This window comes from Aotus nancymaae, unplaced genomic scaffold, assembly GCF_030222135.1.
Source record: "Aotus nancymaae isolate 86718 unplaced genomic scaffold, 86718_ANA_hifiasm-v0.15.2.pri h1tg000012l, whole genome shotgun sequence".
NCBI classification, from domain to species: Eukaryota; Metazoa; Chordata; class Mammalia; order Primates; family Aotidae; genus Aotus; species Aotus nancymaae.
This window is the reverse complement of record NW_026988423.1, coordinates 20132174-20154654: the sequence shown is the minus strand read 5'-3', so window position 1 is coordinate 20154654 and position 22481 is coordinate 20132174. Positions and strand designations below refer to the sequence as shown.

At 40.6% G+C, this 22481-nt stretch overlaps 1 protein-coding gene across 6 annotated transcripts in view; it reads left to right on the top strand.

The window, feature by feature from the left end:
• The first annotated feature begins 348 nt into the window (after positions 1–348).
• Positions 349–22481, top strand: part of CADM1 (cell adhesion molecule 1) — a 325717-nt gene continuing 303584 nt past the window's right edge. For 5 of the 6 annotated variants that reach the window (XM_012470469.2, XM_012470466.2, XM_012470467.2 and 2 more), the window contains exon 1: positions 349–490. In XM_012470469.2, coding sequence (XP_012325892.1) covers positions 370–490 — 121 coding nt within the window. In that variant the 5' untranslated portion in view covers positions 349–369. The remainder of the gene's footprint in view (positions 491–22481) is intronic. The other variant, XM_012470468.2, reaches the window with a different exon arrangement.

Here is a 22481-nt window from a genome sequence, read left to right as displayed (position 1 = left end):
TAAACATTCCTAATAAAGGTGTACAGGAAGCTAGACCCGCCCCCTGGAGCCCGAGTCCTCGCACGCCAGGCGCCCGGGAGAACATTTTCCCTGATCCGGGGGAAGCAAAACCGAATTTTAACATAAACATATTTGCATACGCCCCTCCCCTTGGCCCCGCCCCTAGGTGGCGCGGGCGCGCCGCCGCACGCCAGCGCCAGGGGGCGGAGTGGGGGAGGGGGCGAGTCTCTCGGAGAGCCGGGTTGGGCTCGCGGCGCTGTGATTGGTCTGCCCGGACTCCGCCTCCAGCGCATGTCATTAGCATATTATTAGCTGTCCGCTTGGGCATCGGAGGCAGCCAACGCCGCCAGTCTGAGGCAGGTGCCCGACATGGCGAGTTCTGTGCTGCCGAGCGGATCCCAGTGTGCGGCGGCAGCGGCGGTGGCGGCGCCTCCCGGGCTCCGGTTCCGGCTTCTGCTGTTGCTCTTCGCCGCAGCACTGATCCCAACAGGTAGGTGTGGGCACCGGCCAGTTGGTCCCTAAATCTCCCAAGACACCCCGATAGCTGTAGCCACGGAGGGGGGAAACGTTTCCATGACAACCTCCCCCCACTTCCTAAATCCGAAGCGGAGGGAGTGTGGAGAAAGAAACTCAGGGCTGAGAGGGAAGAGGCTGAGGGAATCTGTGAGCCCCTTCTCCGCTGCCGGCTGGGTGTGAGTCCCCAGGGATAGCTGCACCCACACCTTCTCTCGCCGGCTTGGCGCGGGGTGCGGAGTGGAGTGAGAATGGGGGGCCTGGAGGCTACAGAGCATGGGGGAAGGGGATAGATCGAAGACACCCTCAACCCTTTCGGACCCTCCTAAACTCGCCGTTGTCCCCGTAACTTGCCGGTCCTCCTGTCTCTCAGGGCTACCCTTTCGCCCCCACCTCTCCAGCGGCCTCCCCCAGTTCTCCGTCCCCGAAGCCTCCCCGTGGCTGACTCCCAGCCGTCCGCGGCGTGATTCCTCCTCGGTCCCCAGGACATCCCCAGACTTGTCTGATCTCCCCTGCCCCTTCCCCCCACGCGCTCTTGCCTTTCTCCCCTGTTCCCGAACTGCACGCCTCTCGTGTTTCCCTCCGGCGGAACGCAGCCCTCCGCCCCCTCGGCTCCGCTGCGGGTCTCCTTGGCCCGGCTCCAGGCAGGGAAAGTTCCCCGGCCTGGCCCCACGGGTTGTGGAGGGGGGCGGCCGCTGTCGCCGCCTCTGCGGGAAGGCGCCGGGGAGCCCGCAGCCTGCCCGCCCCACAGCGTCCTCTGCCACGAGTGGGGACACGGGATTTCCCGGCTGCCCGTTCTTTCGGCGGCCCGAGGGTGGTGGAGGGGGTGTTCGCGGCCTCTGCGGCCAGGCGAACACCCTGCGGGCCTCCGCGCGCCCCCTGAATGAAGAGCGGTCTTGGGAATTTGCCCAGGGGCGGCTGTGCACGCCGGAGCCTTCCCTGAAGACGCCGAGCACTCGGCTGGAGCACGACGTGTGGCTGCCCGTGTGCCGGGCGCGTTGGCGCGGTCGGGAAAGAAGAGGGCAGTGTTTGCTTTTGCTAACAAAAGGGAGCCGGAGCTCTTCCCCAGCGGAGAGGCCGGCCGTGCTGCACCCTGCCTCCCTTCCCGCCACCTCCCCGCGCTCAATAGCAGCGCGGCGTCCCCGCGCCCCTGGCAGCCTGCTGCCGGCTCCGGGCGGGCGGCGGCACTGAGTAGCACGGGGCCGCCGGGGGCGGGCGGCGATGCAGGAGGGGATGCAGCAGGACTCTGCGCCTGCAAAGCCCCTCCTTGCAGCTCCAGAGCTGCAGGACCCGGGAGCAACAAGTGGCGGAGGACGCCGAGAGCTCAGCCCCCACCTACGGAGCCCCCGGCCTGGGCGGGCACAGCGTTGGGGCCACCGTGCTGCTTCGGGGGCGGCTCTCCGCTAGGGCTGTGCCTTTTGTTTACACGCTAGAGGACACACAGTTATGTAAACACCGCAGGAGACACGCTGTAGGAGACGGGGGATGTGTGGGGGTGCTAGCTAGAGATTTGAGGGACGCCGGTTGCCTGCTTGCCCCCAAAACAGGTTTGCAGAGGGGCTTGACTTGGGGAACCTATTGGGGGGGAGTCTGGCAGCAGCGTCAGTTCCAGCGCTGAGGATTTTTTCTTCCATGCCACTGTCTTCGGATGTTGTTTATATGTTTTTCCTCTGTGAATTCTTAATTTATGAGTTACGAGATAATTGGGTTCAGCCGATGCTGATGTGGTTACAACTTCATTTCGGGTAATGCCTCTGACTGGATGGGTTCAATAAAATGTTTCTGAAAGAGATCCCTCGTGCTGCTGCATTGTAAAAAGCGCCAGTGTCAGTTAAACGTGAGCGTGAGTAAAGGCTCGGTAACTGGCGCATAATAGAGGCAACAATAGGCTTGTATTGGCTGCAAAAAAAGGAGGGGAAAGCTATGGTCCGGGATATTGCCTTTTGACTAAAAATGGGAGTCCTGCAATGACGCTTGGCAGTAGAGTAGGATTAGATTATGCCTCCCCTGTCAAGACTGCTCATTGAAGGCACCGGGTAGTAGCAACGGTACTATATTTGTAACTATCTCTCGGTGAGAAGTTGCCTTCTCTGCGATGGATATATGCTGACTTAGGAGCGGTCTGGAACTCAACCGTGCATGTCAAAGCTACATGAAAATTCTGTTGCCAGTTACCATGGAAGCAGCTTCTTGCTCTCGTGTACATCCCTGTTTGTATGCTGGTTATCAGATTGTGTTCAAATTAGAAAGTAATTGGGTTTGATTTGTAGTGAGGGGGTGAGATGGCTTTCTTAATTTTTTTTTAATGCATATATATATATGTGTGTGTGTATATATATGTGTGTATATATATATATATAGTGAGTTTGAGAGGAGGTCTTGGCTCATTCCGGGGTCCCACACTCCAGGGGTAAATTTCAGGTGGGCACCAAGGGACTTTTCCTCCTCAATTCTCTTAGTGTAAGCTTTCTCGGAGGCCTCCAGTTCTCACTCCCAGGATTAAAGAAACCTGTTGGTGCATCTGACTTCATTAGGCTTGTTTCATTTGCATCCTTGCTGGGAAAGCGAATTAAGACCATCGTGGGTGGGTCCTGGTTCTGTTTTCCCCTGAACTGAAGCCATCCATCCCCACAGAAAATCTCCTCTCATTTCTCCTGTGATGTTTGGATGAAATGGATGTTAATGAAATGCAGCAAAAATGGGATTGCTTAAGCTCACTCCACAGCGTTAATCATGCCTGTTACGTTCAAGGTGCATGCATGATGTTGTTTTCGATCCCGAGTGAACCAGTAGCTGATCACCCACCTCTTATCATTTTCAGGATTAGAGAAGATGGATGATGGGTGGTGGGTTTATGGTGGTGATGGGAAGGAGCCTGGCTGAGTTTTGCTTGCCATGGCCTGTTGGATCTTGCAAACCGGGGATAGGGACTTTGCAAAAGTGCCGCCGTGCTATTGTTGCCTTTCCCTGCATCAAATTGAATAGCCGCAGGAGGGACTTGCACTTGTCTGTGATAGATTTGATAAAATATCCCTCATTAATGCCACTTTATATTTACAGTGTGTCACTGGAGACGTACAAGGCTTCATTTAGTGACTTGTGTGACGAGACAAGCTTGCATTATTTGCCTGGGACATTTTGGAGGAACAAGAGACCCATTGAGCAATCTTTTGAAATGAACAAATACGGAAAAAGGGGGGAATAAAAGAGCAGGCAGTTCTCTGGAACAAAGAGCTTTATTCATATGGATGTTGTACATGCTTTATCCAGTTTTCCCCAATGGCCCGCCTGGTAAAGGGGAGTGGGACAGGGAAGACGCCAATAGGCAGGACACTTTCGTTTCCTCTCTCACTTCCTGACTTCATATTCTTATCGGAGTTGGTCCCCAGCTCACTGCCTGCTCATCTCTCTCCACAGTCTCTAAAATCCCAGAAGGTAACGGGTTCCTGGGTGTCAAAGAGAGATTATGAAATCCTTGCTCTCAGCTCTGAATTAAGACAATGCTAGCTACCTGTTGAGGTTGATGTCATTGGAAGATATATTGGTTGAAGGGAAAGAGATGTCACTTTTCTATGACATGTGTCAAGAAGTGGTTGATAGTGAATGTCAGATTGGTAAGATGTCTTGCAATTATAACATTAGTCTTACTATTTATTTTGAAAGAAATGCTGTGAAAACCAACATCCAAGAATTTTATTCTTATTGATGGTGTTCTTGGAGTTTTTAATGACTTTTTTTCCACACCTGGTACATTTTAGTCTCATACCTAAGTGAATTTTCATTATTCCCTGGCCTATATTGCTAAATGATTTTTTTAGGTTTTAAAAATTGATAAGATTGCTATGAATATAAACTGTCTCATTCTCTTGGGGTTTCCATATGTAACATTTTAATGTCTAATTGGTCACTTAGAATTTATATTTCAAAAATGATTATGTTTGCAGGTGTGTGTGTGTGTGTGCGTGCGTGCGGATGTATATATATTTTTAACAAAAGGTTCATTTTAATGTGCGGAATCTCTTAAATTGGGCCAAACTAATCAGTGTTATAATTTGAATGGAAATTTACCAGCAGATGAAGAAAATTCAAAATAAATCCAAAGGATTCAACTGCTGTATGTCTTTCTTGGGAAAATAGTACTGACCATTATGCTGGGCATTTTTAACTGAAAATCCAGCACAGAAAGGAGAAATCACACAGCGACATCTGTTGCAGAATTGAAAATTTGCTGCTTTGAGTTGGAAGCAATTAGTCCCATATAAGTACCTAATGGTATCAGTGTGTGTGTGTGTGTGTGTGTGTGTATGTATTAAGTACTAATACAAATACATACATGTACATACTTATGTATACATATATATGCACATTATACAAAAACTTGCTCACAATACAGTATTCATTTTCACATTTAAAAGTATTTAATAGAAAATGTAACATTTTGGCACTAAAGCTGTTTTCAAGAGTATTACCTTTTGAGGAATTAGAGATTCTTATAATCATGGAATTTTTGAGAGAGGAAAGCTATTAGAAATCATCTGGTGAAATCCCATTTCGAAGTGAAGTAGCCAAGGCCAGGGAGGAAAGAATCTTACTCCGTAGTTGAACTGAGGCTAGGTTAGCAATGGATCCTGGACGGGGACAGGTCCCTTGACGTCCAGCCAGTGAACCTTCTGTTCTGCCTCCTGGCAGGGATGCCTGGTCAGAGATATGGATCATAGATAGACACTATCTTGGCTAAAAATATTTTGTATTTTGAAGGCAGCAAGATTAATTGTTGCTCTAGGTAATAAACCCATGGATCACAGGAGTGACCTCTGGGAAGAAAGGACCAGTTCTTGGTAATGTTGTCTTTGGTGTTGACAAATGATCCCGAAACCTCTGGACTTTATTTGGCAGCCGCAACAGAAATGTCATCCAAAGCACCTTCATAGGGGAGAAATCTGGATTTGTTTCACTGGAATAAGTCTGATATGCAAAAAAACAGGCTTCAGAAGGCTCAGGTTTAGATTTTTACGGTTTTTTATTTGTCTTTTCAAAGATTAATATTAACAGTAGAACTGGTTCTGTGTAACTAAGGAAAAAATGAAGTGTTCTTAAGTCAAGAACAAGAACATAGCTTGATTTTCTTAGCAGGCACTTGCCTCTTTTCATTAAGCCAAGAAAAAGCCGAGCATATATTTTGTTGCTTTTTAAAGAAAAAATGTTTTATTTTGGAAGGATGACTTTTTTTTTACATTGATCAGATTTTTCTTTTTTTCCATTTTATTAAGGAAAATTTCAAATATATACATACAAAAGTGGAAAGAATACCATATTTAACCATGTATACAAATAACTCAGTTTCAATAATTATCCACCCCTGGTCACTCTATCCCCTCCGTGCTTCCTCCTCTTCTCAGATTATTTTAAATAAATCCTGGACATCCTATCATTTCTTCCGTAATTACTTCTAGAATGATTTCTAAGATACAGCCCCTCTTTTCCCACTCCTCGTCACAGTATTATTATGAGTGTACGCACAGTATTCTCACCTGGGATGTACCGAATTTTTGCCTTAGCTTTACTGAGGAAGAGAGAATGAAGCCTTGTTGCAGTTGGTGAAAGCAAAGGCTGAGACCAAGGAAGCTAGAGCACGATTTTTGCTTGGTTTGGTTTATTTTGAGCAAGATTTTGTTTGGATCAGATGAGTTTTATTGTTGTGTAAATACAGTTGTGTAAATATGCAGTAATTGTAGCTAGTCCTTCAACTGTGGTGTGCACTGGAAAGCACCCTTGGCAAGATTGGCCATTTCCATTTGTTCCCATAATAAATACCCTCCATGTGACGACTTCTGTGGGTAAGACTGATGTTAGTTTGATGACTGTGAGATACCCCATTCGCATATTTATCTTTAAAGCCCTCCATAGTATAAATACCTTTGCATTTTGTGAATATATTGCTTAAAATAAAAACGTCTTTTCCCATTATGAACTGGCTAAGTACTAATTTCAGCCTGCTATTCTGTAACTGAAGTGATCACAAAATGCCTTCTTTGGTGTGGGAAACTCATACATCAAGCTTTAAGTATTTGGGCCTTATTTTTGTGGGATGGTGGGGAAGGATGATGGGGAGAGAAAAGGTTACTATCTTTACTTCTAAATATTTGTTCCATTGATTTAAAATGCAGATTTTTAGTTTCAGCTAGAAATGTTGGAATGCTTCAGTGTTAATTTCTAAACATCTTTGGTTTTTCTGAAAATAGGTTGGTTTCATTTTCCAAGGTTCCTGAAATGTGAGTTTTTTTTTTTTTTTAAATAGGTTCTTTCTCAAAAGTCATTAAATGTGGACTATAAATCTGAACCATTTAACATTTGGTTTTTTGTTTCCAGACAAACAGGTAATTATGCATGAGATGATTTTGAGGGGTCCGAATGGCCTCTGGCCAGGTGAAAATCTGCCCCCTGCACCGCCTTCTCTGAGTTGACCAGGGCACGAGAAAAGCACAGAGGAGTGCGTACATTCATGGTTTGGGGAGCACCACCAAAATCGAATAAAAAGCCTTAGTTTGGAAACCATCAATGAAGGAAAGAACCCACTGGAATGTTTGTAATTACAGGTGGCACCTCCTTGTTTAAATTTCAGAAGCCACAGTTTCTTTTTCAGAGATTTAAATTGCAGGCTGTAGCCAGCAGCTGCTGTTGTGGTTAATGGGCAGTTTCTCTTTGAAGATCTTCCAGTGCTGGTTCTCAAAAGCTTTGGTGCAGTTGCCCTTGAACTAGTGTTAGAAAAAAAGGGCGATATAGGTATTTATACACATGCACAGCTCAAATGATGTGTGGCTTTTATTATTACTCAAAAGAGACTTGGCGTTAAGGTTGAGAAAAAGCCAGTACTGAGAAAAACCTGTTATGACTGACAGGTGTCTTGAATGAGGTGATTATCTTAAGGGAGATAAGGTGGGAGACATTTTTTCTTTTAGTAGATGTTTTACTGGAATATAGGCATTTGACCCAACATTTTGATCTAGGTATTTCAGAAATGTTAAATAGGCTTGAAATGAAAGTGCTGTGATATATATTTAAATGCTACTCAGTGTTTGAAGTTGATATTCCAGTGGCATAGACTTTTAAAAATGCCTAGAATAAGTATCTTGCTCTTGGCAGACTTCCTTGGGAAGGTAGGTGCTCTGATTCCTCGTCGGCTGTCCAGTCCAGTGTCTAGTTAGAATTAAGTTATGTGGTTCCTAGAGGAGGTGGGAAGAATCTGCCTGAAAACAAAGGGTTCTCCGGTCCCCTGTCTCCCATTGTCTGTGCCATATCTCCACTTGGCTAAGATTAACCTAAAAGTTAACATTTAAAAAATTTACCTTTTCTCTTTCTGCAGTAGGTATCAACTTTTCTCAAAGTCTCCATTATTCCAAATGACACCGTTGACATCCTGGTCTTCAAGGCTCCTAAATTTGGAGTCTTTTTTCCTCTCCTTTGCTTTCATGCTTGCAATGAAATAAAATGGAACTGATTGTTTCTGCGGAACATTCTCTGGAAACATCAGTGTACTCTCCAAACCGTGTTTTGCTAACAGGAGGCTCCTAGCCACTTCCCCTTACTTCAGTCCTCTGCTAGCTACTGCAATTCTAATTCTTTTCAGGACAGGATCATGACATGCCCCATTCAGAAACCTAATCTTAAATTCTTACTTTTTGCATCAAACTCCACACTGTTTTGTCTTTAGGTTGTTCCTTCCTCAATTGCTCTCTCACTCCCTTTCTAATTGCCCTCATTTCTTGTTACTTTTCAGCCTAATCCCGATGGGACTGGAAGACTGATGATTCTCCAGTGAAACTGAGGAAGAAAGTGGTTCTGCCTATCAGCCTTCAGCTGGTTACCATTGCAGAAAATACTCTCTTTATCTTTTTTCCCTTAACTGTCTGTCTTGGTTCGTAGGTGTAGGATGGCTGATTTCTCCTTGCCTACATTGATAATAAACACCTTCTTTTTACATTTTTCATTTTAACTAACGTATATTTACCTAAAACATACCTCAACCCAGACATTTCTTTTTTGACTTCACAGGTGTATACATGATTATGTTTCTTTATGCTAAACCAAAATGTGTTGATATTGTGGCAATGATTTTAATGGATTTTTAAAACTTTAGATTGTTGAAAATGTATTGTCTCCATTTGGTAGTTTGAATATGGGGATTTACTACAGCATGAAAATGGTATAATTGACTAAACAAATTACAAGCTGTTCTTTCAGACAAAAAGTGAAGTCCTTTAAAAATAGGAAGACTTTTTAAGGGTCAAAGTCAGAAGGCCTCAGGTGGTGCTGCTGACTTGGGGTGAATAATATTGGCTCTTCTGAAGATGATCCAAGCGATACTACCTTAGAGGAGTAATTGGTGCTCGTGTCTGCTGCATGTAGTTACCAGAAAAAAAAAAAAATCCTAAAACATCTACCCAGAGAAATGAAAGGGAAATGCTCTAAAATCCAGGCCTTTATTAGCTAGTGTTTTCAACATATTTGACTTTGGGAGCAGTGCTGCCTAACTAAACCCAGTTACCGCCAGCAGTCACTGCCAGGACAGTATCTGGGCAGGCCTAGGAATTTGGTTGCATTTTTGCATTTTGTTAGATAATATAGAAGGTGGATTATCACTGGCTCAAGAAACAAAAAATGAAACCTTTGTTTCTTAGCGTACCTGCTAAATTTGTTGTCATAAGGATCTTTTCAAAGCCTTTATCTGGGAGCAATATCTGCCAGAATTCTTTCCTTCCTTTTTTCTTTGCCTGGCACCCTTCCCTTCAGAGTTCAGTTCTTTCTAGTAGTAAAAGGTTATACGACATGATAATACAGTGATTTAAAAAGTTGATTATCTTGAAGTATTTTGGGACAGTTTTGGGGAATAGGTTGTATGTCAAAATGTGGTATGTATTTATTTGGCTTTTTGCTGAATATGCCTGTATAAATCCAGCCTCCTGGCTGTTACAAGTAATCCCCTTGATTTCTTCTTTTAAATATAAAAGGAGCATTGCTTCATTTTTCTTGCAGAAACCCTTGTTTAAACAACGAAAACTTCAAAGATAGGGAGAAAAAAACCAAGTTAATTTAGTACTAAATTACTGCTCAAATGGTTTTATCTTTTAAATGATTCAAGTAGAGATTAGCTTAAATAACACTGAATTTCACTTTTCCTTGTGCGTACATATTTTGTGAGCAAACCTCATTGTGAAGAGGCCTGTCTTCTTTAGTTTTGTTAGTAATCACATAATTGTTAGTTGCTATTTATTTCCCTTTCCTGAAGCAAATCTCTCCATCTCTGAGCCAGATTGGTGAGCAGAATACCCAGTTAAGGTTACAGGATAGTAAAACCAAGTGCTTTAATCAAACTGCTTACTTTACAAGATGACTAAAATAAAATAAAATAATATATATGAACATTCTTAAGTAGGAAGTGTTTTCTACCTATTTACCTGTCTCTATTTATCAATCACTTTTATTAAAACAGCACTACCTAGTGGTAGGGGTTCTCTGGCTACTACTAACAATAACCTTTGTAAATCCTCCACATATTGCAGAATACTGAAAAACCTACTATTTAGAAAGGATTAATTCAGGATGTACTCAGTCATCTCTAAGGTGAAACTGAAGAACACCGTGACAGCAACATTCCACCATCTAGTAATCTTGGTGAAACTGACAATGATTATAATCTCAAATTTTGCTGGGTCTTCTAACACAGATAGGACATTATTGTTTTATGCAGTTTCCTATATTTTATGTATTATGTTTAATAAAGAAATTGTATTTCTGTAGCCAACCCATAAGACATTTGGTAGAAAAATGAGCATTTAAAAATGACTTTAAAATTGAGTATCTACTTTTATACCAGGCACTGTGTTAGGTTCATCTTTGTCTTTTAGAAGGTTCTAGTCTATTTTTCCCTCAACCTTTATTTCTGAAAATTTCAAAACCACAGGCAACTTGAAAGGAGAATACAATGAATACTTGTATTTACTTTACCTAGATCCATTAACTGTTAACATTTTCCCCATTTTCTTTCTCTCTCTCTCTAAATAATGTATGCACACATACTCATCTTTTTTCTTCCCTAAACCACATGAAAGCACATTGCATTATGATGAATACTTCAGCAGGTAACTTCGAAGAATAAAGACATTTTCCTGGCCACACACAAGACCATTATTACATTAAAATTATCTAGTCTGCGTTCAGATTTCCCCAGTCACTTTGTTCTCTCTGCTGAAGAATCTATCACAGATCACACATTGAATTTGGTCTCTAGTCTCTTTTAATCTAGAACCATTACCCAGCTTGCCACCTGTTTTTTCTTTAAGGAGTTTTTAAGGGGTATATTTTATGGCATTGACATTTTGATGAATCCACCTGCTGTTTTGTAGAATGTTCTGCAGTTCTACAAATTGTTTGATCATTTCCTCATGGTTCAGTTCAGGTTAAACATCTTTTGCAAGAACCCTGCATAGCTGCTACTGCCAACCTTCTTGTAAGAGGGACATAATATCAGTTTGCCCTGTTACGAGTTTGATTCCTTGGTTCAAGATATAAATTTAGTTGCTTGGTGTAGGTGAATTTATAGATTTTTCTATTTTTGTCCCTTTATAAGTAACCTGTGGGATGTTTTGAGCCTGAAGATCTTGTTTACTAATGGCCCTTTACTTAATGGATTGAGCAGCATTGATAAACCTTGTCTGAATCAAATATGCCAGTGGTTATAGAACTGTGATTTTCTAATTTTCTAATTCTTCTACATTGGGTAGAGGCATTGCTGAATAAAGAAGAGCTTGCCCTTGTCTTCCCTACTCTTTTCCTTTTTTTTTTTTTTTTTTTAAGAAAATTACAATGGATTCAGTGTAGTATGTTTCATTACCATCCAATTTGGCCAGTGGGAACCCCTTCAGAGTGGATTCTGTATCCTTTTAATATATTCTCATTAATTTTTAGGCTCTTTTGTATTTTATGTCACAAGAAGGTATATATGTTTACATTATATTTTCCGTTTTCCCATACCTGGAATCAGTTATTTCTCCATGGAGTCCTGATTCTTTTTAGTCAAGGAATGGTATTTAGATAGCAGATAACAAAGAATTGTGCTCATTGCTATTGACTTCTCATTGTTTCTGAACTTTTCAGTGAGCAAACAAGGATATATATATATATATATATAGGTGTGTGTGTATGTGTGTGTGTATATATATATAAATAAAAAATATATAAAATATCCTTTGTCTCAAAAAAAGTTATATGTGAATATTTTTAAAATATGCTCATACAGTTGGCCCTGTATTCAAGGGTCAACTGTGAGCGTATTTTAAAAATATTTATTCATTTAAATCACAATGTCATGCTAATACTTTCAATTCCAGTCTAACATCCCAGAGTTCTTTCTCTCCATCTCCCATTCCTTATTTGTGTTTTCTTTCTCCCATGGTGAAAACTCTGTTTCCCAGTGGCATCAGTATCCTAGTATAAAACAGTTTTGGAATTACTCCACTAAGACCATTGTAGGCAACAAATCTACCAAGTAAAGCGCAAGATTTTTTTTACCATTCTTTTTGTCTTTAAAATAGATCTCATTGAGGGTAGATGAGTACAGTGTTCACAAATTCACAAATTAGTTGTGTGTGTGTGTGTGTGTGTGTATCAATAGATACAGAGTTCGGATCATTCTGTTTATATTCTGTTTTAATTTCTTTCCTATCATCAATTTATAATTTGAACATATAAATCATTAACATGGCTCAAATCAAAACTCTACATTCTCATTTCATTCCCTATGGTTTTTGTCCCATTCCCACCCCACTTCCTATAGTTGCCAATTTCTTACATTTCTTATATATCCTTCCTATTTTTCCTTTTGAAAACATAATGAGTAGTGTTCTATTCTTTTATAATTTCACACAAGCCTGTGCTAATATCTGCCTATGCTATGTATTCTTATTTAACAAATCCTGGTTTCTCATATTTATTGTGATGACCTTCCTCCTCATTTGGCTGTATTTTACTTTAGAAGCCTTTTTTATTTTTTCTTTTACTATTTTCACTTTTCTCCCATTTATTCCTTCCAAGGTCATTGTTTTACTTGGATAGTGGGAAGAATTCATTTTTTTTCTTTTTAATTCATCAAGTTACTTGCAAGAAAAGAAGGGCTGCCCTTTTCATAGAATATAATGTGTGTCTCTGATATTTAATAACCGTGCCTTACCTTGCTTCTGATCAGTTATCTTTTTTTAACCCTTCTCCTCATCCAATAAGTTGGCAAATAAATGTCTCAAGCCCCAGTTCTTCCCACTTAAAAAAAATTTGCAGTATAATTTACTTTAAAGTGCGCAGCCAAAATGTCGTTTGCATTTAAGCTTCAGACTGTGTTCTAAAACTGCCTCTTAGACATCTCAGTCCAGATGTTCCACAGTTATCTCAAATAATATGAATGACAAAACAGCAATTATTTTAGTGTCTTTATTCATGATCTCATTTAATCCTCCCTGTCACCCTATAAAGTTACCACTGTTGCCCCATTTTACTGAAGAGAAAGCGGAGAGGACAGTACTAGGTCCCTTGTCTAAGAAACACGAATGGTAAGTATCAGAACCAGGATCTGAACCAGGTCTATGTTCAAAACCCATAGTTTTAAACACTTACCTATATTTTCCTAAAATTCAAGATGTCTAAAACTGAACTTAACATCTGTTCTTCCCACACCTCCCTGTATCCTATGTTTCCTATCCTGATGAAGGGTACTACCATCCATCCAATGAGTTAAATAAAACTGGGAGTCCGCCTAGAGAATTCCCTCCTTTGCTGTCATCTCCCTCTAGATTAGCTATAAGTCCTGCCTGTCCTCATTTTACAGATGAAGAAAGTAGACTTAACATGGTATAACAGCCCCTTAATTGTTTCATTTACTGCTAGCCTCATTCCTTATAATGCATCCTTAATACTGCTTCTAGAGGAATCTTCCTGAAATGCACCTTAGGTGTCACTTTCTTGCTCAAAACCTCAAATGTTTTTCTTGGCACCTTAAAGGTGAAGCTTACCCTCTTTCAGTGCGGCCTGCAGTGTCCTTCATGCCTGGCCTCTATCTTTCTCTCAAGTTCATTTCTTGCTGGCTCTCCACGCCGTTGTTCTTGCTTTAGGACTACTAAAGGAGATGTATTCTAGATGCACCGCACTCTCCCATGCCTCTGTACTTTTTGTATGCTACCTCCTCTACCTGAAGCACCTTAATCTGGATGGCTAGTTCCTGCATATCTCTTAAGATTCACCTCAAGCACTGCATTCTGCAAGAAAACTTCCATGATTACTCAGGCTCATTAGGTTATCTTTTCTTTTTCTTTTTTTTTTTTTTTTTGAGATAGAGTTTTGCCCTTGTTACCCAGGCTGGATCTCGGCTCACTGCAACCTCCGCCTCCTGGGTTCAGGCAATTCTCCTGCCTCAGCCTCCTGAGTAGCTGGGATTACAGGCACGTGCCACCATGCCCAGCTAATTTTTTGTATTTTTAGTAGAGACGGGGTTTCACCATGTTGACCAGGATGGTCTCGATCTCTTGACCTTGTGATCCACCCGCCTTGGCCTCCCAAAGCACTGGGATTACAGGCGTGAGCCACCGTGCCTGGCCAGGTTATCTTTTCTTTATACCCTTCTTCTGTACTTCCCTAAGGGCTACTCCTAACTTATCTTCTTCCTTCCTATCAAACAGACTTCTCTGAATGACTTGAGTCTCTTCTGTATGCCCACTACACATTTTGTTCAACTTGTTTCCACTGACAGAAATGTCCTATCCTCGTACCTTCCATGTCAGCATATTTAAATCCTATGCATATGTAAAGACCAAAGTCCAGAGTTTTTAAGTCTTACATAATTTCCCAGCTTGAATATGTTTTCCTTTCAACTTCTGTTACAATTTCTCTAACCATTCCATGACATTTAACATTTTTTACACAATTTGATTCCTAATATGTATATATCCTATCTTTTTCATTTGTTATGAATACTGGTTGTTGGGATACAGAATATGCCAAGGCCTTCGTGCCTATGAATTTAATTTAGCGGTGGTCTCATTATCAGCTTTTTTAGGGCTATAGTTCTTAGTTGAAGTTGTTTGTTCTCCATAATGGATGAAGAGCTATCAACGTGCCTGACTCTTTTGTATCTTGAAGGAATGACTTCTAGTGTGTTTGTTCATACTTGGTTGTTGGGCAATCATTGGAGAGATTTAGACTAGCAGCCCAGATAAGAGAATCTCCTTCCATTTATTTAATCACTTCACAATCCTGGGATAGCTGGACTTTGAGTCATTGCTGAGGCTATTTTGTCACTTTAGAGTTGAAGCAACAAACCAAGAAACTTATCTCTGAGGTCATCTGTTCCTCTTCACCTCAGCTTTCATGAGAGGGCTTGTCTTAAAACTGAGATATATATATTCTTTAAAAAAGGCATGGTGAACATAGGGAAATTTAAACCTCAGGATAACAGTTTTCCTTGTACAGTAATAAAGATGTATGTGGAGTCAGTGGCCACAGGATCAAAAAATAGATCACAGTAATCGGACCAAACCTGAGAAATGGCTTGTTGCTGTGTTTAAAAAAATGACATGGGTAAGGCAGTCTGTTTTGTGGCAATGCTTCCACTATTTGTGTGACTGTACAGTCAGTGTGAAATAGGACTGGCAAAGTTAAGCTTATAAACTTAATTGCCTATAACTGATCTAGTTTTAAACAGAAAGTAGGTTTCCTTTCGGTCTTGTGTAGAAGAGGGGAGAGATTTCGTGTGTAGGCAGAGAGAGAGAGTATGTGTTTGCTAACATTACCTTTTAATTTAGGAGAAGTTTGGAGTTTGTTCTTTCTTGTGAATATAGAGGTGGAACCACTCTAACCAGAGTTTATTGCTGTAATATTTTTTAAATGCATTTGTAACACTGATGTATCTGTGACCTTGTGAAGGAGTTTTTGAGAGTTGGGGGTGGGCAGGCCCTTTTTCTCACTGTCATAAGTAATGCCTACTCAATAACTCTAACTTCCTTACAGTATTGGGAGGGGGAGGAGGGCCTCTCATAACTTGTTTCTGTATGGCTTAGTTCTAACGTGTTTCCTTTACAGTCACATCCATCCATTTAGAGTTTCTTTTTCCCTGCCTAAGGCTTGCCAGTCTGTGTTTGGTACTTTAAATGCTTTGAATTATAGAGAATCGTAGTATTTTATCGATGCTTCCCTTGTAGTTATATAGCTCTGTATTGTCTTAGGTTACACAGCTTGCATTTCTTAGGCATTGTGAGTGGATTATTGCAATTAGTTGAAGTTTTGAGTGGAATACTATGTTTTCCTTGATTTCTACCAAGTGCCATATTCTCTTTCTTGGTAGTTTTCGTTTTTTTCTTTCAGGGATTGCCTTTTAAAACACCTTTTAAGTTAGAGGCATTAACCTTTCTTTCCACCATAATTCTCAGCAGATGTATCTTTTTCAGCATGACCTACTATCAAGTAAATAATGATTTGATGGCAATATTCAAGAAAAATTATATCTTTGAAATACAAATTTTTGTCAGCGTCTTAATGTATAGTATATGACTGGTGTTATCCAAGAAGAAGAAAAGATTAGTTAATCAATCTCTTCTAGAATTAGGTGGCTAATGCTTCAAGCATCCTATTTAAAAACAATTACATATAGGTCCTGTTGGCAGGATTGACTATTTCATTATTCTGGTCATTTGCACAAAAACAAGTTGATGATTCTTTAAATGACCACTGTTCAGTTTTCTTTTCCTTTTGAATTATTATTCCTCAAGTATTATATTCCATTCATGAAACAGCATGAATCAGATTTAGAAAATTAGAATTTCAGTATATAAATTCAGTAGCAGAACTTTTCTTCACCTTTTTTAACCAAAAATATTCTTCCGTTTTCATATTAATTTACCTGTGATTACATCTCTTTATTCTTGTTTCATAAGGTGAGTGCGTAGAGTTATATTTTAACAGAATATGTTTCAAGGTTTTAGGATTTTTTTTAAATGAGGTCATCACCTTCAAGATTTTGACCTGAACTTTTCATGAACTAAAGGAGCAAGAAAAGGATAATTTTTTTAAAGATGAATATATAATGTACTTATAATGGAATAACTGATTGAAGTTAAATTCATTTGTTAACATTTATCTGCTGCTAGTTCCCAAAGCACTCTGCCATTTAACAAGAGAAACTCCATGTTTATATATTGGATCTCCCCCATAAGATTCTCTTTGAAAAAAGTGTTTTACTTTTTTTAAAAAAGGTTTAAAAACCACTGGCCTTAACAGAGTCTTTCAAGTTCCAGACAACAAGGCTGGAGCAAATAAAGCCTGGTTTACAAGGAGAGCACATCAGGGCTAAGGCCAAACCCATAGGCAGTAGCAAAGAATGCCGATTTGCCTGACCTTTCCTCTCTTCATATTCTCCTTGGGGTCCTGGAAGGTGTGGCTGTGGCCAGAGCAGGGAACTGGTTCAGGATCTGGGATTTCAGATCACTGGCATCTCTGTCTTTCCATTAGAGGGATATAAAGGAGGGAGCTAGCCTGGAGTTGGGATGTCTAGAAGGCTTTCCATTTAAACAAAGTTTTGAAAATATGGGAATGATCGCTACTGAGAGGTGAGAAGGAAGGCTATTGCATGTTGAGGAGAACCACATAAATAAAGGCTTACAGGTAGGAAAGCTACAATGGCTAGTGAGAGATGGGGTTAGCAACAGACAGTTTGGGGCCAGATTGTGGACAAACTTTGAATGTTAGGTTTAAAATAAATTCAAGGCCAGGCACTATGACTCATGCCTATAATCCCAGCACTTTGGGAGGCCTAGGTGGGAGGATTGCTTGAGCCCAGGAGCTTGAGACCAGCCTGGGCAACATAGTGAGACCTCATCTCTACAAGAAATAAAAAAATTGCATGGTGGTATACAACTGTAGTCCTAACTACTTGGGAAGCTGAGGTGGGACGTTTGCTTGAGGCGAGGAGGTAGGAGCTACAATGAGCTGTGATCACACCACTGCATTCCAGCCTGGGCAACAGAATGAGACCCTGTCCCAAAAAATAAATAAATAAACAAACAAATAAATTCAAGAGGTCACTGGGGAGTCTAAAATTTTTTGAACAGTGAAGTAACATCATAACATCATTATGCTTTTTTCAGTTCTTTAGTTATTGGTTCTTTAGGAATATTAATCTTGCAACGATAAGAAATTGAGAGGTTCATGAGTCCTGCAATGATTAGAAATTGAGAGGTTCTTCCATTAGAAATTGAGAGATTAGTTAGGAGTATTATAGTTCAAGTAAGACAGCAAAAACTTGAATTAGGGCAGTGAAGGAAGAATGGAGGTAAAATTCTCCTTCATTAATGGCCAACTGGAAATGGGGATTGAGGAAAAACAAATAATAGAAATGAAGGTGTGCTTTTTTTGGATTTGAGTGACTTGGATAATGGCCACCCTAATGAACAAAAATAGAAATGTTATATGTGGGTTTAGTAAGGGAATGCAATGAACTTGGTTTTGGATATGTTAAACTTGAGCTATCATTGGAACATTCAGGTAGAAATATTTAGAAAGCAGTTTGAAATAAGAGTTTAATAGAAAAGTTGAGAGTAGCTCTACAGATACAGATTTGAAAGTCATCTGCAGAGAGACATGTCTTAGTCGTTCTCACACTGCTGGTAAAGACATACCCAAGACTGGGTAATTTATGTAAAGAAAAAGAGATTTAATGGATTCACAGTTCCACGTGACTGGGGAGGCCTCACAATCATGGTAGAAGGCAAAAGGCACATCTTACGTTGTGTCTTTACCATAGTATAGGGAACTACAGAGAACCAGTTCAGCCTGTCTATGTGAAAGCCAAGTGAAAGGGATTTCCCCTTATAAACCACCAGATTTTGTGGGACTTTTTCACTGCCATGTGAACAGTATGGGGGAACCACTCCCATGATTCAGTTGTCTCCCACCAGGTCCCTCCTACACCACGTGGGAATTATGGGAGCTACAATTCAAGATGAGATTTGGGTGGGGACACAGCCAAACCATCTCAAGATGATAGCAAAAGTTTTACATTATACTTTCATTCAGTTAATTGTTTAATGCACATTTATTGAAAGGTCCAGTGTACCAATCATTGTGTTAGGTGCTAGAGACAGGTAGAAGTGTATGAGAGATCCTTAAGGGGTGCTGCAGAGAGGTTGAATTCTAAGGAAGGTGTTTTGGTGACAAGATAAACAGCCTGTGATGAATGCCAGAAAGGACTAGTCAGAGGACTAGAGGTTAAAGTTATGAAAGAAGAAGGGAGTCAGTACTAGGTGGAAGATGGGCAGGGTTGGTGTAGGGTGGAAGCCTATTAAGACCAAGGTGCAGAATAGTCATTGAAGGTGAGAGTATTGTCTTGAAAGTGAATGAACTCTGGGGAGGAGGTTATTTAAGCAAATGGATTCAACTTAAAGTGAACACCAGAACCAGATTCCAGGTTTTTATATTTGAGTTCATTTCTCATTGTAGTATACCAGTATGCCAAATTATGTCTTTACCACGGTATAGGGAACTACAGAGAACCAGTTCAGCTTGTCCATATTACTTAAAATGTTTAATTAAGATTCTTGAAGTTGTTGAATAAAGAGAAAATTAATGAGCCTCATAACTGTCCTTATATTTCATGTGACCAATGGCAGCTTTGGCAGGCTTAAGCATGGAGGGAGCATAGATAGAAGCTGTTTTTCTGGACGTGTGCTGCTTTTAACAAGCACCACCAGAGAACAAAAACAAATCCTAGTGTTGCACAGGGAGCACTTTCTGGATGGCAGGAAGAATCTAGGTCAGCTTAACAGCAACTCCTATTCTTTAGGTAGATTAATGTTTGCCCCCTGGTTTTCAGCATGCTGCTGTACGACATCTAGAAACACTGTGCATGGTTCCTTAGCACATATTAGTTAGTAGGGGGTCATGAATGAAATTGATGTGTGGGAGGCTTTTGATTTACAGTTGAGTAGAGATAGTGTAGCTCAGACCTAATATGGCAACATGGTGAGTTGTAGTCTGCATTTCCTTAACTCCTTGATGTAAAGGACACATCCTTGTGGACATTTTGCATATTACCTTTAGGAGATGACTGGTCTCCTATAGGTAGGATGACCAGAAAGTGCTCAGTTGAGCAGTAGAGCTCTGGAACCTGGACTGGCTAGTCTGGCATCCTTTTTCCAACTATGCTGCCAGTGCTGTCTAATAGAACTTTGTGATGATGGAAATATTCCATATCTGTGCTGTTCAGTATAGTAACCACTAGTCACATGTGACTATATAGTACTTGAAATGTGGCTAGTGTGACTAAGGAGCTGAATTTTTAGTCTTGTTTAATTAAATTAATTTATAGGTAAGTAGCCATGTGTGGTTTTTGGCTACCATATAGGACAGCATAGCTCTAGACTAAAAAACATTTAAAAATCCAAATTCTCATGCTCATTGGTATTTTTAACTAGTGAGAGGAGGTTGGAAGAGGGTTGAGTTATATTGATATTCACTCCAAATTTAGTAGGTTTATATTGAACGTTGGACTGAGCTATTGTGGACTTGTGAATTTTTCTCGACTCTCCTCTTGCTTTTCATGTCTAAAAGCCTCTGGAATATCTTAATTGTCCCTTTCTCATTTGAAGAATTATCCCTTTTGGCCTTAGATGGGTGTAGCTCATCTAGTGCATAGATTAACAGCTCTGTCTTTGTCCTTAGGAAGGTAAATCTTGAAGGTTACTGTCACATGATTGTACTGCCGTATGCCAATTCACATTGTTATTTTATTTTATTTTATTATATTTTTTTGTGTGTGAACCTGAAAGTGAGTGAAATGTGAAAAAAACATTATTCATTTTAAATAGTTTTGACTGCCAGGTTAATGCGACACTTAAGCGGAGCTTCATGAGGTCTGGCCATAGTAACTGCTTTTAACTTGATTTAAAGTTCTTAAACATTCTGAATTGCTTCACCTAATCTTTTTATACTGAACGTACAATTTTCAGGCTCTTTTTTATTTTCAAATCCATAACTGACAGCTGCTCAGCACCTCATTCAAATAGTTGTAAGAGTTTTAGAGAAAAGTTGGGACAGACTGGATTACTGACATCAGTTGAATTGAGATATTGTGGATTTAAAGATGATAGAGAAGGAGAGGGAAAATATGAAATAATTATTACATGTTCACTGCTTTCCCAGTGACAGTGATTTGAAGCCTAATAACTAACAAAACTGAGAGGTAGCAGAAGGACATTTGAATTAACTTTCAAATTTTAATATAAGGAATGAGCATTATCTTTGAAAACAAAATATTCATGTGTAGTCCTATTTGTTTTATTATATTTTAAAAAATACTAATGTACAGAAATGCATATATGCCCAAACCTTACTACAACCTTTTTCTTGACATGTATCTCCCAGATTCTATGAGATTGTTAGCTCCTTAAAGGAGCTAACTCTTTAGGGGACTCCATGTGTCTCGTGCACAGCAAATATTTTCCAAACAGAATTAACCATTTTAGAAGAGAAACACTGTTATAAGATCTTCCACCTCTACTTCCAATGACAAATGAAATCATCCTGTGACTCAACTCAAGAAGGTTCTGGGGTACAGTGAATATAGAGAAGCTTCAGGAAATATTGCTTAAGAGTTAAAATTAATGTGACTAAATTTTGTCTTCATCCTTTTGAGAAAATGCATGCATGTCTGTGTGCATGTTGGAGTGAGTGTGTGTCACCTACTATGTGGTAGACACTGTGGTAAGCACTAGGTTTATAAAGATGAATTATATAGGCTCTCTTCCCTCAAGGAACTTATATTTTAGATTTTTTTGCAGGAAACAGTAAAAATAACAATACTATGTGCCAAGAACCATGATAGACTATAGTTTGGGAGTGCTGTGGAAGCAAAGAAGAGGAATGTCTAACTCACTATGGAGACTTAGAGTCAGGAAAGACTTCTGGGGGTCTCTTGAGTTGAGTCTTGAAAGATAAGTAGGAGATAGCCAGATAGACAATATTAGAGGAGTTTTTCCAGGTAGAGAGATAAGATGCAGAAAGACAAAAGCATGGGGGATTCTGGGAACTGCAAATAGTTTGCTATGGCTGAGGGGAAGAGCAAACTATTTGCAGTTCCCAGAAGGAGCACCAAAATGTGAAGCTGGAGAGGGTACACACAGTTGTCAAATCATATAGGACCAACTTGGTAATAATGAGAAGTCTGGGCTTTATTCCATAGAGAGTGTCAATGAGGGGAGCAGAGAGGGTGCGGAATGGATCCAGAGGATTAGAGAACCAAGGTAGGAGAGCAGTTAGGGAGCAGCTGTGGAAGTCCAGCTGAAATTTTGAGGGCCAGAACCCTGGTACTCGCTATGCAGCTTGGGAGGAAGTTGGCTTCAGGATATGTTTAGGAAAGTAGAATTTCATAACTTATCAAGGGAGTGGGAAGAGGGAGAGTCTAGGTTGATGGTTAGGTTCTGGCTTGACTGCCTAAGTGGTTGATGGGTGCAGTGACTAAGATAGGAAGTTTAGAAGGTAGACAGTGTTGTGGTTAATGACTATGTGCTTGACCCTGCAGAGGTTGAGTTGGAGGTACATTCAGGTGAAGATACCCAGTAGCACTCTGTGGCATTCATTTGGAGACATGGCCATGGATGAGATCTCCTAAAAGGAATGTATATTGAAGAGGAAGGACAGAACGTCAGGAATATCAACAATTAAAGGTAGGCAGGAGAAGATGAACTAGTGAGAGGAGTGAAGAAGGGGCTATCAGAGACTGAGGAAAGCCAGGAAAGTCTTTTGTTTTGGCATCTAAGAAAGTGAGTGAACCACAGTGTCAAATGCTACAGGGAGGTCAGATAAGATAAGGGAGGCCATCATGGCTATAGCACTTAGGTATTCACAGGGGAACTCTGTCTTACAATTTCAGTGCAGCA